Source organism: Chrysemys picta, chromosome 2 (assembly GCF_011386835.1).
Source record: "Chrysemys picta bellii isolate R12L10 chromosome 2, ASM1138683v2, whole genome shotgun sequence".
NCBI classification, from domain to species: Eukaryota; Metazoa; Chordata; order Testudines; family Emydidae; genus Chrysemys; species Chrysemys picta.
The window spans coordinates 205,245,655-205,259,930 of NC_088792.1; the positions used below are offsets into that span (position 1 = coordinate 205,245,655).

A 14,276-nucleotide genomic window follows, 5' to 3' on the forward strand; every position below is an offset into this window, starting at 1 on the left:
CTTGTGACTCTTTTTAGTACAAGGTTATTTGTTTGGTCTTTGCCCTGGGTCCTGAATGCATGTAAAATGACACTTTCCAATCCATAGTTGCCTGGGGATCACTAAGTTGCTTTGGCTTGCCCTTTTTACCCTTGTAGTCCAGTAAAGAAATCAGTTCTGGGAAAGTTGCAAAGTCAAATTAAAATGCGCAAATGATTAGCTCTCACAGCACAGCTGTGCAAACTAGTTTATCATGAGATATTAGTAGACACAGAATGATTGAAAGGGTATGTGGGGAAGCTTGTAAATCACCAGCAGTGTTAACCTTAAGAGTTAATAAAATAAAAAAATCTTGCTAGAAAATGTTCTGAGAATTGTATAAAATGATTTTCATTTTACAGAGTTTCCAGTACAGCAGCCACTCAAGTTGGGAGTGGGGAGTGTTTGCAGGGACTAGAGAGCCTGAGGCCTCACAAGCCTCTGGATGTTGAGGTTCTGCAGGGATGGGACCACACACAGCTGCGGACACTGAAGATGTCCATAGAGATGAATGTGTCTCTGTGCTGCCTCATTCATGCTTCTCCCTGGCAGCACAGCCTCTGTAGGAACCATGAGGCAATGACTGGATGTCTCATGACTACTCAGTAGCTGGATCTTGAAAACCTGAAACATTTGTGTAGTCCCTTCTCCATGAATCTCCGGTGGAGGGGCATCCACAGAGTTTCAGTGAGGGGGAAACAGTGATATGGAGGCAGCCTCTCCATGCAGACAGGGGTAGCAGGAGCACTCCTGCCCTTGGTTATCATATTTTAAGAAGCAAAGATATATAAATATCAAGATGGTATACAAATGTACAGTGTGTGGCGATTGCATTCTGTTACAATATTTAATACAAATACTTCTCATTAAGAAATCAGTTAAATATCTATTTTTACAAAGCAGCCAAGTTTTCCTGTGTTGTTGGTGTTTTATGTTCTATGAATTCTCTTAGGAAGACATAATAGAGGTGAGGGCAGGGCAGGGGACAGGCCATAGAATTATTTATTTAAGTGCTATGTGTTTACATGGAGTGGAACCCATACGTGCCAATGGAGAAAGATTGGGAGAGGTACGCATAGGCTGACCACATATGCAACCACATTTTCAAAACCATCCAGCTATTTTGGGGTACTTCTGTTTTTGGATGTACAACTTTAGATATCTTGTGTCTGATTTTCAGAGGTATCAAACATCCTAAGCTCTTATTGATGTCACCAGGACTTCTGAAAATCTGGCCCTTGAGATCTCAAGTATGGCACCCAAAATCAGCTGCCATTTTTCAAAATGTTGACTTTAAATAACACACACTTTATTAGAGTGAACAATATAAGTTCATAACCTCTGTGAAAATTCCTTTGTTTGACTGAGCCCCCTCAAGAAACTTGATATTCAAAATAGATTAAACGTACATATTCTTGTAATATTGTTTATTTTCATTCCCATAGCAGTGACTGCAGTTAGTGTGTGATGAAGGATAACTTGCTATTGTTACTTGTTGAAACTGGATTTAAAACTAGCCACATCAGCTGCAGTTTGGCGAGACTATAACAGCTCTAGAAAAAACCCTGTGTAATCAAAAGTAGTTCATTTGTTGTTCAGCCAACTGTGTAATAAGCAAAGAGGCAGTTTAGTTGACTATAGCCAACAGTGAGTTTTTTAAAAAAAAAAAGGTATAATGAATTTCAAGTAAAGCAAAGGGAGTGAATATCATTTTTTACATTTACAAACAAATTTGGGGTCCAATCTACAGCCTTTACTCATGGGAGCATCTTAATTGACTTCAAAGGGAGTTGCAGGTGCTTTGCAACTCTCAGGATAAGTCCACAAAACCATTGAACTTTTGTTTGTCTTCAAAAGTGATCAAAAATTCCCTTTCAGGGACTTTATACTGTACCCACTGAAATAAATGGCAAAACTCCTATGGACTTAAGTTGGAGCAGACAAGGACTTAAGTGATTCTCCTTTTACACACACCAGGTGTAACTCCATTGATGTCCATTACATCAGGCTAAAATCAGTGTGAGATAAGAATCAGGCCATTGTGTATGGAACACTGAAGTTGCCCGATTCAGCTTTTGCTTGATTTCTGTTTCCTTCCATGCTGAAAGGAGATGTTAGTATATAATTTTCACTGAAGGAGCCTGTTGGTAGCAAATAATTTTTTCAAATGGGATCCTTAAATGGACTAGGAGCCTTATATTCTTATATAGAGCCTTATATTCTTGGTAATCACATGACTTTGTTTGGTTTTTAAAACTGTACTGTAATAGAGAGGGTTTAAAAATCTGTAGATTTTTTCTCTTACTAGGAGTAGTGTTCTAATGATGAGCCATGATCCTGGTTCTCCTCTTGCTGACACCAAAGTAACTCCACTTTGAAGTCAGTGGGCCAGATTCTTTGTTGGTGCAAAATAGCATCTTTTTAAGCTCCACTGCAGCCAGTGAAAGTATGCTTATTTACACCTGCTGAGTATATGGCACAAAGAGTAAAACTGGAGTGCAGGAGAAAAGAATCAGGTCCAGTGGGTATCAAGTTATAAGAAGATACTCACACCCAAAACAAACCTGATAAAATTTGTCTTATTACTACTTTAGCATTGGCCGGCATAAACTGCTCCATTTTGGCCAAAATTGTGGGACAGGGGGTAAGAAAAAATATTTATTTCCCCCCCCCCCCAATATAGATATGAGAGAGAGAAAGGCACCTGAAAAACATTTTGGGAGTGGGGGCAGTGTTCAAAAGCAGTTTACTAAATTGCCCACATTGTGATTAAATAATTTTTTTTTCTGTCTAATCATGGCTTGGTAACAGAGAGAGAACATTAAACTATTGGCAACTATCTCATCAACCTTCAAAAACTTCATTTAGGCATTAATGCATTTAGACTGTATTCTGGAGTGGACGAGGGGTGGTGGAAGTGCTGTGGTGCTTGTTTTATATGGTAGTATCAAGTGTTAAAAGTTTTTGCTTGAATTTTGTTTAGGTCTTTCAAGTTGCATATGTCATAATCAAAGCTGCTAATGCTCCCCGACCTGGAAACTGGATTTTGGAACGTTCAGTGGATGGCACTGAGTTCAGACCATGGCAGTATTATGCAATTAGTGACACAGAGTGCTTAACTCGTTATAATGTAACACCAAGACTTGGGCCTCCTACTTACAAGAGAGATGATGAAGTGATCTGCACCTCTTATTATTCCAGGCTAGTTCCATTAGAACATGGAGAGGTATGCTGTCTGTTTTTGCACTTGTCATTCGTGAACATGAATGTGCACTAATTGCAAGTTTCAGAAATTTTAAATTACAGTTGCACAATTTATGCCTTCCAACATTGTCAGATGCTTTGGATTGTTATGATGCCTTTAATGATAATATCCTATTTCATTTACCAATATAACAACTTAAAAAAAATATTAGGAAAAAATATCTTTGGCTCTGCATATTCTAGTTAAAAACTCTTTGTTGTATCTCTTCACATAATTTGATTATGGCTACTAATTGTGAATTAGATACTTCATCTTGAAAGAATAAAACATAGAGACTTTATGTACAGCCAGGTGTTTAATTTAAAAAAGAAGAACATCTCTTCTTTAGGAGCACCTGGTTTTGTAAGATAAAGCTTCAAATGCTGTCTGAAAGGCTCTGCACAGCTGGAACTGGAAAACAAGCCCTGGCATTGTTTCAGGGACAGAGCATAATTAAAAGAGCTATACATTGTGCAGGCTCACTGTTGATTGTTCTTTCTTTAACCAAGACTATTCATAGTACTTATGTAATTTATTTCAGAGAGGCAGCAACATAATAAAATGATGCATTAAAATCGGTGGTTAGTCTATTGTGAAAGTCCTCCTTATGTGGTAATAAACCTAATCTTGGCCTATGGAGGTTGCTAGTAACCCTTTGTTTAGTAGAAACCAGTAACTTCTCTTAGAATCATAGAATATTAGGGTTAGAAGAGACCTCAGGAGGTCATCTAGTCCAACCCCCTGCTCAAAGCAGGACCAACACCAACTAAATCTAGATTCTCTAGATTAAATTCTCTAGATTAAAATAAATTGGAGTATGGACAATTAAGGATTGAAGTGTTATAAACATTGCCTTTTTTACATGTTAAATCACAATTTTGGCCCCCACGGAGAAAGAAAACCTGGTGAACCTTCGGTGATTTTAAGTCGAGCATATTTGAATCAAGTATTTATCATAGGGCTGTCCAGAGTGGGTGAAACTGGACACACCGAACTTTAATTGATGGGCCAGGTTATCAGAAAGCCCATATATTCCCTTATTACAGAAGTAATATTTTTTAAAACATTATTTAAAAAAATATTTTCTGTTGAAACATTTTTACTGCATTAGACAAAACTGAAAATATAGGAGAAAAAACTTCTGTGTATGAGGAAATATACATACAAAGCAGAACACAGCTAATAAACCAAATTAGTTATGAAAAAGTGAACAGCTAGTTTTACATCTTACCATATCAATCTTTACAAATTGCACAAGAGACATTCTGTGAGTGATAAATACTGTACTCCTTGCTCATTGTCAGTGTCTCTTCCACATCTGTGAGCTGAAGGGTCCCAGATCTAGTAGATCCAGACTAGTGCATAGAAGGCAAGGAATGATCTTCAGCATATTCCCTCTCCCTCCCCTTTCTTTTGACCCTTCAGAAGTCCCATCACAAGTGGATTCTGTGAACTGGTAATGGTGGTTCCAGGAAGATGTGACTCCTAAATCAGGCAGTTAATATTATTAATATTGAAATTGTGACTGAATGCACAATTGATTTGATGTCTCTTTTGATACATTGTACCCAATAACCCCATTTTGTTTGTTTTTGTGGGTTTTTAAGTCTTGATAGAAAGATGTTTGTTATCATAACCTGGTTATAATTAAGCATATAGTGAAGTCAATCCCTCTCTCTAGATTCACACTTCGTTGATCAATGGTAGACCTAGTGCTGATGATCCTTCACAAACACTATTGGAGTTTACTTCTGCACGATATATCCGTCTTCGCCTGCAACGTATTAGAACCCTTAATGCTGACCTCATGACTCTTAGCCACCATGATCCTAAAGACCTTGATCCCATTGTTACCAGAAGGGTAAGCTGATCTTTTGTATCTATTGTTCACCACACTGGACAGTAAAGGCTAAGTACTGTCCGTCTTGATGAAGGACTTGAACCTCAACATTCATGATCAGTAAGGTTTCATGAAGTTGTTAAGTAAACGTTGCCTTCTCTGTAATGTTACTACCAACTGTAAGCCTGCAGGGGACAGCTGTTCCAAAGAAAGATTTTTCAAAGTTGTTTTTTTCCTTCAGATGAATTGCCATTTAGCTACTAACCATGAGGTAGCATTGCTAACATTTCATCAGCAAAGATAAATATGTGATTTGCTTGATGAAAATGTCACTTTAGGCAAAGAGTAAATATATGAGTTACGTTTCATGTTAGTGTACAGTAATTTTTGGTGTATTAAGTATTTCAGTTGCTAATGTGTTGCTACATGAAATCTATTACTTGAAAACAGTAACTTGGTGTGAATTACAATGCTGTCTAATGGATGGAGGATTTTTTTTAAAGTGGATCCTTTTGCCAATTTGTCTTTAAGCCCAAGGGTATTTATTAATATTAATATATACCATTTATATAGAACTTGGAAATATTATCTGATCCTCATGACATCCCTATTTTACACATCCCTGAGACACAAAGAGATTGAACTGACTTGCTCAAGACCTCACAGGGAGTCAGGGACATAGCCAATAGTCAGTTCACTGAGTAGGGCATGCTGCCTGTTAAGTTTAACTGGATGCAGTACTACACAAATTAACCAGTGTGTCCCTTTCTTCTTTGTAATTTAGTTGTTTGTCCCCCTTGTTTACTTGACCATGACACATTGGGGAAAACATCAATGATTTCATGTATTCACTTGCTAAAGTCTTTCGATTGTTTGTGTGACTATACAGCATGGAGGACCTCATCTGTTGAGGAGAGGGGAATGTGGAGAGTATCTCCAATAAACAGGTTCTCTCCCTTTAAAAATGTCACCAGACTTTAAATCTCAATTCAAAGTCAAATCTTTGATTCCAAGGGGAATCTTTGTTCTTCCCCTCTCCCCCCCGCTTTTTAATAGATCCAAACATTCCAGGGACAGAAGGGGCCATTGTGATCAGCTAGTCTGACCTCCTGTACAACACAAGCCATAGAACGGTCCCCAAAATAATTCCTAGAGCATATCTTTTAGAAAAACATCCAATCCTGATTTAAAAATTGAGACTCCACCATGACCTTGGTAAATTCTTCCATTGGTTAATTGCTCTCACCATTTAAAAATGTACACCTTATTTCCAGTCTGAATTTGTTTAGCTTCAACTTGCAGCCATGGAATCATGTTACACCTTTCTCTGTTAAACTGAAGAGCCCATTATCAAATATTTTTCCCCATGTAGGTACTTATAGACAGTACTCAAGTCACCCCGACCCTTCTCTTTTTTAAGCTAATTAGATTGAGCTCTCTGAGTATATTACAAGGCATGATTTCTAATCCTTTAATCATTCTCATGGCTCTTCTCTGAACTTTCTCCAATTTATCAACATCCTTCTTGAATGGGCATCAGAACTGGACACAGTATTTCATCAGCGGTCACACTAGTGCCAAATATAGAGGCAAAAAATAACCTCTCCACTGCTATTTCAGATTCTTCTGTTTATTCATCACAGGATCTCATTAACTCTTTAGCTCACACTGGGAGCTCATGGTCAGCTAATTAGCCATCACAACGCCCAAATCTTTTTCAGAGTCACTGCTCCCCATGAAAGAGTCCCCCATCCTCTAAGTATGGCCTACATTCTTTGTTCAGATGTATACATTTACATTTAACCATATTAAAATGCAGATTGTTTGCTTGCACCCAGTTTACCAAGTGAACCAGATCGCTTTGAATCAGTGACCTGTCCTCTTCATTATTTACCATTCCTCCATTTTTTGTGTCATCTGCGATCTTTATCAGTGATGATTTTGTTTTCTTTGTGATCACTGATAAAAATGTTAAATTGAGTAGGTCCAAGAACTGATCCCTGCAGGGCCCCACTGGAAACACACCTGCTTGATGATGCTTCCCTGTATACAATTACATTTTAAGACATGTCATTTAGCCAGATTTTCACCCATTTAATGCGTGCCATGTTAATTTTATATCTTTCTAGTCTTTTAATCAAAATGTTGTGCAGTACCATGTCAAATGTCTTATAGAAGTCTAAGTATATTACATTAGCACTATATTATCTTTATCAACCAAACTTGTAATCTCATCAGAAATATAGCAAGTTAATTTGACAGCATTTATTTCCGATAAACTCATACTAATTTGCATTAATTACATTACCCGCCTTTAATTCTTTATTAATTGAGTCCCATATCAGCTGCTCTATTGTCTTGCCTGGGATTGATGTCAGGCTGACAGGCCTATAAACCTGAGTCATCCTGTTTACCCTCTTTAAAAATTGTCACATTAGGTTTCTTCCAGTCTTCTGCAGCTTCCCCAGTGGTCCAAGACCTACTGAAAATCAACAGTAACTGCCCAGCAAGCTACTCTCGGATTAAATTTCTCGGATGCAAGTTATCAGGATCTGCTGATTTAAAAATGTCTGACTTTAGTAGCTTCTGTTTAACATCTTCCAGTGATACTAGTGGAATTGAAAGAGTGATATTTTACCGTATGAAGAGACTATAACATCTGGTTTTACCTCAAATACAGAACAGAAATATTTATTGAACACTTTTGGCTTTTCTGCATTATTGTTTATAATTCTACCATTTACATCTAATAGTGGCTCAATTGCATTGTCATGATTGTTTTTGTTGCTAATGTATTTAAAAATCTTCTTATTGTCCTTAACTTTGCTGGTCATAAGTTTCTCCATGTGTTCTTTTGTCTCCCTTTTCTACTTTCTACAGTTCCTAACTTCTGATTTACATTCATTACTATCCACTTTCCCTTTCTTCTATTTGTTATATATTATATTTTTTTCCTCTGAATCAGGTCGGTTTTTTAACCAGAACAGCCTTTTCCCTCAGTTGTGCGATTGTAGGTTTTTGGGCATCTAGTAAAGTGTTCTTAAATGATTCTCAATTATCATTCACATTCTTATGATTAAATTCTTCTTGTGAGCTGATTTGGCTCATAATTGTTTTCACCTTTGTGAAATTGGAAAAGTATATATGTTACTGGTCAGAACTTGATTCTGCTTGCACATTACAATTGTGATCAAGTCATGATCACTTGTATCTAAGCCACCACTAATGTTTAGTTCTGTAATCTGTTCCCCTTTATCTTAGGACAAGGTCTAACATAGCATTCCACTATGCTGGCTACAATACTTTTTGAGTTAGGAAATTGTTATTTATAATGTTTAGAAATTCCAAGGGTGTTTAGTAATCGCAGCTTGAGACCTCCAACATATGTCACTCCAGATGAAGTCCCCTATGATCACACAGACTTTTCCCTTACACTTTATAGATAGGTGCATAAGGAGGCAGTCATCCTGTTCCCTAGTGTGATTTGGTGGTCTGTAGCAGACACCAACTAATACCCTACCTTATACTTTATCTATTAGGATATTGATCCATAAGTGTTCAAAAAAAATTCTTTTTTGAGTGATCAGTGACTCAGAAACAGGTAATGCTATTTTTATCATAGACAAGCCCTCCCCCCTTGCCCACTCAATACTCCCTAAGCAGTTATAACCATTGATTTTAATATACCAATTATATGAATCACCCCACCAGATTTCAGTAATACCAATTAGATCGAATTTAAGATAATAAATGAACAATTCCAATTCTTCTTGTTTATTACCCAGGCTCCTAGCATTGGTATTTAGGCAATAGACTATAGAGGTATACTGTCCCCTTATAATCTAAGGACTTTCAGTTCAACTGAAGTCACTGAGGACTTTCTGAAAGAAAGAAAAAGAAAGAAAGAAGAAAAGGAGCTAGCTTGCTCCAGCTCCCTTCAGAGATTCAAAAAAACCTATCAGTAAACTGGTCTGTACACACAGAGCACCTACCGCGCCTGTCCCTGTTGAGGCCTTAGACTTGAGTGTCTTGAAGCCTTTCCCCAGAACTCTTGGAAAGACCTTGTTCACAATCCCTATGAAGTGCCTGCCAAACCTGCTTAAAATGGAGCTGTAACTGAACCCAGCTGCATCACATCCTGCCTCTTTCTTGCTCTGAAAATTAATCCCTTCCCTGCTGCCCAGATGCATGGGGCTTATACACAGCATCACACACAGCATCTGGTACTTTGCTGTCCTACTGTTCCTTAAGCTAAACATTTGAGTAGAGCAATACAGTACATCAAAACTAGCAGCCCAGAGCTAGTGTGAGGGGAAGTTCATGAGCAGGTTTTGAATGAAAGTGGGAATCCCCAGTTTTGAGAACATACACATCAATGCCAGGATTTAAATTAAATTAAAATTCAAGTCTACAGGTTGTTACGTTGCTACCCAGAAAACATTCTGTTATGTCATCTGACCTCCTACATGGCAAAAGGTGGATTTTTTGAAGAGTCAGATTCCGGCTAAGGCAAAAGTACAAATAACCATTGAAATCAGAGAGTTGTGCATGCTTATCCATAATCAGAATTTGTCTCTTAATTTATTAAAGACTACAGGGAAAAAGATCTAAACATTTGCAAAATGGCAAGCTTGCCCAGGTTGCAGATAGGCAATGTTGTCAAATTGTTTGGAACATAGCTGTTCCCAAATCAATTTAATATTGATTTTTTTATTGTCCTGTGGAATTTAATAGAAACCTCAACTGTCTCCAACTCACTTCCTTTTCAACCTTACTTTTGTCCAGTATTACTATTCAATAAAGGATATCTCTGTTGGTGGCATGTGTATTTGCTATGGCCATGCTCGAAGCTGCCCACTGGATGAAACCACAAAGGTATGCTTTAATTATTTTTATTTTCACAAAACAGTCTTTTGAATAAAAAGTTTAGTTCTTTGCATATAGAGAGAAAGATATTATGGGGAAAATCCAAAGGAACATATATAAATTCTGACCTTGATTCAGCAGGTATTTAAAGCAGGTTCCTAACTTTAAGCATGTCCTAACTTAAAGCCGTGAATTGTCCAATTGACGTCAGTGGGAGTAATAGTGTGATTAAAGTTAGGCACACAGTTAAGTACCTTGCAGAAATGAGGCCTAAAAGCTTGATCCTGCAAATACTTATGCACTTTACACATGTAAGTAGTCTCATGTGATTTTGATGGGAATACCCACATGAGTAAAATTAGGCAGGTTAAATCTTTGCAGGATTGAGCCATTAATGCTTGATCCTTTAAGTACTTTGTGGGTGAAACTCTCATTGACTTCAGTAGGAATTCCATGAAAGGAACACTCCAGCCTCAGGTGGATATGAGGAAGGACACTCCAGTTAATAACTTTCCATCAGTTCATTTGAACAAATGAGGGGCAGAATTACCCTCCAGCACAGTTCTCGTTTCATATTTTCTACAGAAAATTTGAATTGATGTTAATACCATAAGTGCAGATATAGATGTTTTCTCTTTTGTCCTCTTCTTCTGCTCACTTTTTGATATAGCTGGATAATCACCTATACTGAATTTCAACAGAGAAAATGTTCACTGATAATATTACTTCATATATAATCTAAGGTTCCTTTAGTGAAGCAATATATATATGCTACAGGCCAAGTTTTGCAATCTTTACTCATACTGAACTCTGTGGAACTACTCCTGTGAGTAAAGGGATGTAAAATCAGGCCCATAATATGTGCTTTTATTCTTCATTCTGTCTACTTGCTGTAATTTTCCTCCCTTCACTGCCTAAACATACACAGTTCTCAGGTAATGCACTTTGTTTGGAAGTGAACTATTTTTGTCTTAGAGCCTAAATTTAAACAATGCTTTTGAGTGTAGCAAGGGCACTAAAGACATGATCCTGCAGCTCTCACATGGCAGAGTGATAGGACTTGCGCTGATAGGATACATACCTGAGGAAGGGCCTCCCACATCAGTAAAGGTAGCAGGACTGGGTTCTAGCAGATCTATATAATTGCAAAATAGTTGTGGTATTTAAAATTCTGTGGTAGAGTAGATTTGATATTAGTCACTTGGTTGAGTTTTCAGGACCTTGGTAAATGACCTATTTTTTTTAATTTCTACAATTTCTTTTTTAGAAACTGCAATGCCAGTGTGAACATAATACATGCGGAGAGAGCTGCAATGAGTGTTGCCCTGGTTACCATCAAAATCCATGGAGACCAGGAACTATTTCTGCTGGCAACAAATGTGAGAGTAAGTAGTTACAAAAGTTGAGGTGCTTAATGGTTCTGTAAATGTTTACAGTTTTGTTCAATAAGGACCTGATCCAGTTCCCATTGAAATCAATGGAATGGCTAGATCAGGTACTAGAAATAGTAGTTTTCTTAAATTAAAAAAAATAAATAAACCACACAAGAAGTGGAAGGTCTGGTCAAAAATAATAAGATGATAATCATTTGGATTTCCATTGACATAATAATATATTATTATATACAATATAATATATAGATATCAATAATAACATTGAGGCTGCAGAAATGACATTTCATAGATGATCAGACAGAAGAGACTTAGTCGTTTATTGTGCTACAATGACATTTGACATTTCCCCATTGGTCATTATGGGTGCTGCTTGTTGCTCAAATATTGTTAAATTCATAATTTAGTCTTCGTTAAACATAGTCATTCTTACAACATGAAAATTCTGAAAAAGCAATCTAAATGGCCAATAAATTGCAAACTATGCTGAATGTTTGGCATAGGCTCTCCCAATAGTTGTATATTCACACACATTGCTAAGAGTCGTTAGCCACATTTCCTTACCTCCCATCTTTAATGCCTGGAGCAAGCCACAGCCATTTAGGAGCCTATTAGGCATAGTTTATTTTCCAGTTGAAGCAGCCCTGTTAGTAGATCCTTTAGAGAATAATTATATTTAGAGATATAGAATATTTTATTGGTGTACAGGCCCAAGTCTCCTTTCACTTAAATAAGTTTTACATTGGCATAGCTCTAGTGACTTCAGTGGCATTAGTCACTAGTATAAGTGAGGAGAGGAATTAAGCTGATACTCTTCAGTAAGGTAGAATGCTAAAAATGTAAGAACACTTACTCGTAATAACACACTTCACTAAGGGACGATAGGGTTGGGTTATTGTGAGCTACAGCTAATATTGTGAGCTATTAAAAAAAATGTTGTTAATGTTGTGATTGTTTTAAAAGTTACCTGGCCAGGAGTAAGATAAATGGGTATTACTGTTTTTGTACAGCACAGTCAAGGCAAAGTATGCAACTGACATGGATTGCTTTACTGTTCTATTTGTATTTTTTACTCTCTTTATTTTGGATGTGCTGTAACTGTTAGAACATGTAAATAAAAATGTATTTCTTTGCGATTTCTTCTTAGAGTGCAACTGTCATAACAAAGCAGAAGATTGTTATTATCATCAGGGTGTGGCAGATCAGAATAGGAGTATAAATATTCATGGACAGTTCATAGGAGGTGGAGTCTGTATAAATTGTACTCAGCACACTACTGGGATCAACTGTGAGATCTGTGCCGATGGATACTATCGGCCATATAAAGTAAGATTTATCAAACTACGTCCCATTGCTTTGATTAATAATAAATGTTGTCATATGCGTATTTCAATCCATTGAATGTTTTTACATTTAATTTCCACACTTAGAGTGTGACTAAAAATTGTAAAGTCTTCTTCATAAATCAGATACCAGTTTTACAGGTTCAGTGTAAATTTAGGCTGATTCTCTAGCATGTTGAAAGGACAATCCCAATTCCTTTGTGATTAAAGAGAACTCTTTTATAGTCATATGTGATTCTTGGAGAAGTGATGAGCTATTGCAATAAACTGTATTCTTCTCAATATTTCATTTAGTAAGTATGTGTAGAGTATGCTCTTTCTGGGCCCATCTACATCTTATATCTCATAATGACTTTCCAGTTCAGTGGTATTAAAGTAGAAACTCTGTCCCTACCCTCATTCATTGGATACATAGATACATTTGTTATAATCTGGCTAAAAAGGATAAACATCACTGGAAAATTAATTTTGTTTTACTTCCAGCAAACTAGATAGGTCTCCCTACATCTGGATGTACTGTGACCAAGTGAGTAACCTCCTAAAGCAAGGACATTTATTTTCCTCAGGATGGAACTTTCTTTTTCAGATAAGGCATTGATTCAGCAAGTTCATCCACGGGGCACATTAGGGAGCTCAGGTTTATGTTCTCAAGCACAAGTGTGAGTGGAGGCCATGTATAGTTCAAATATAATTAGGTAGTAGGCACAGTCCTTCACAGAGAGAAGCAATTCTCATGTTACATGCACCCTGCTTCCTTATTCTAAAGAGCACTGAAGAGATACCAGCTTAAGTCTGATTCTTAGCCAGTAAATGACTTGCGTGCTTATGGTTCCAGATTACCTTAGTCTGGCCCTGAGCTGCCTTGAAGCAAGGGCATGGCTCTCAAAGAGAAATTTGGGACCTCCATTAAAGAGAAAATCTCACTGTTATACGAAGCTTTAGTTTAGTTTCAATGGTCCCTGGCAAGAAACAGCAGTGAATTTTTACGATTTCCACTAATTAGTTTGAGTATGACAGTTAAAATGTACCATTTATTTCAGGTTTCTCCCTATGAAGATAACCCTTGCCATCCTTGTGACTGTGATCCATTTGGGTCTTTGAGTTCTGACTGCATTAAGGATGATGATCATTCTGATCTTCAGCATGGTAAGGGATCATGAGATGCTTTTTCTGTAAACTTCAGGTGCTCAAAGGTGAGGAAACATTATGCTGTTAAGGTATCACATTAAAATGCCAGTAAATACCTAAAAAGGGAGGGAGGGATAGCTCAGTGGTTTGAGCATTGGCCTGCTAAACTCAGGGTTGTGAGCTCAATCCTTGAGGGGGCCACTTAGGGATCTGGGGCAAAATCAGTACTTGGTTCTGCTGGTGAAGGCAGGGGGCTGGACTCAATGACCTCAGGGTCCCTTCCAGTTCTAGGAGATAGAATATCTCCATTATTTATTTATTTGGGAGGGAAGACAGGAAATACCACATGCTACAGGAGTATAAGATGCCCTTAGGTCTTGATCCTGCAACTTGTTGTGCCTGGGTAGAGAGCTCAGCTTGTTAATAACAAGTTACAGGATTGGAGC

The 14,276-nt window shown here is 37.4% G+C and overlaps 1 protein-coding gene across 1 annotated transcript in view; it reads left to right on the forward strand.

Annotated features, from left to right (window-relative positions):
• LAMA1 (laminin subunit alpha 1) overlaps positions 1–14,276 on the forward strand; it is a 145,775-nt gene that overhangs the window by 39,333 nt on the left and 92,166 nt on the right. The window contains exons 4-9 of the mRNA XM_005303098.5: positions 3,002–3,244; positions 4,944–5,123; positions 9,888–9,977; positions 11,236–11,353; positions 12,507–12,685; positions 13,743–13,848. Of these exons, the coding sequence (XP_005303155.2) occupies positions 3,002–3,244; positions 4,944–5,123; positions 9,888–9,977; positions 11,236–11,353; positions 12,507–12,685; positions 13,743–13,848 (916 nt within the window). The remainder of the gene's footprint in view (positions 1–3,001; positions 3,245–4,943; positions 5,124–9,887; positions 9,978–11,235; positions 11,354–12,506; positions 12,686–13,742; positions 13,849–14,276) is intronic.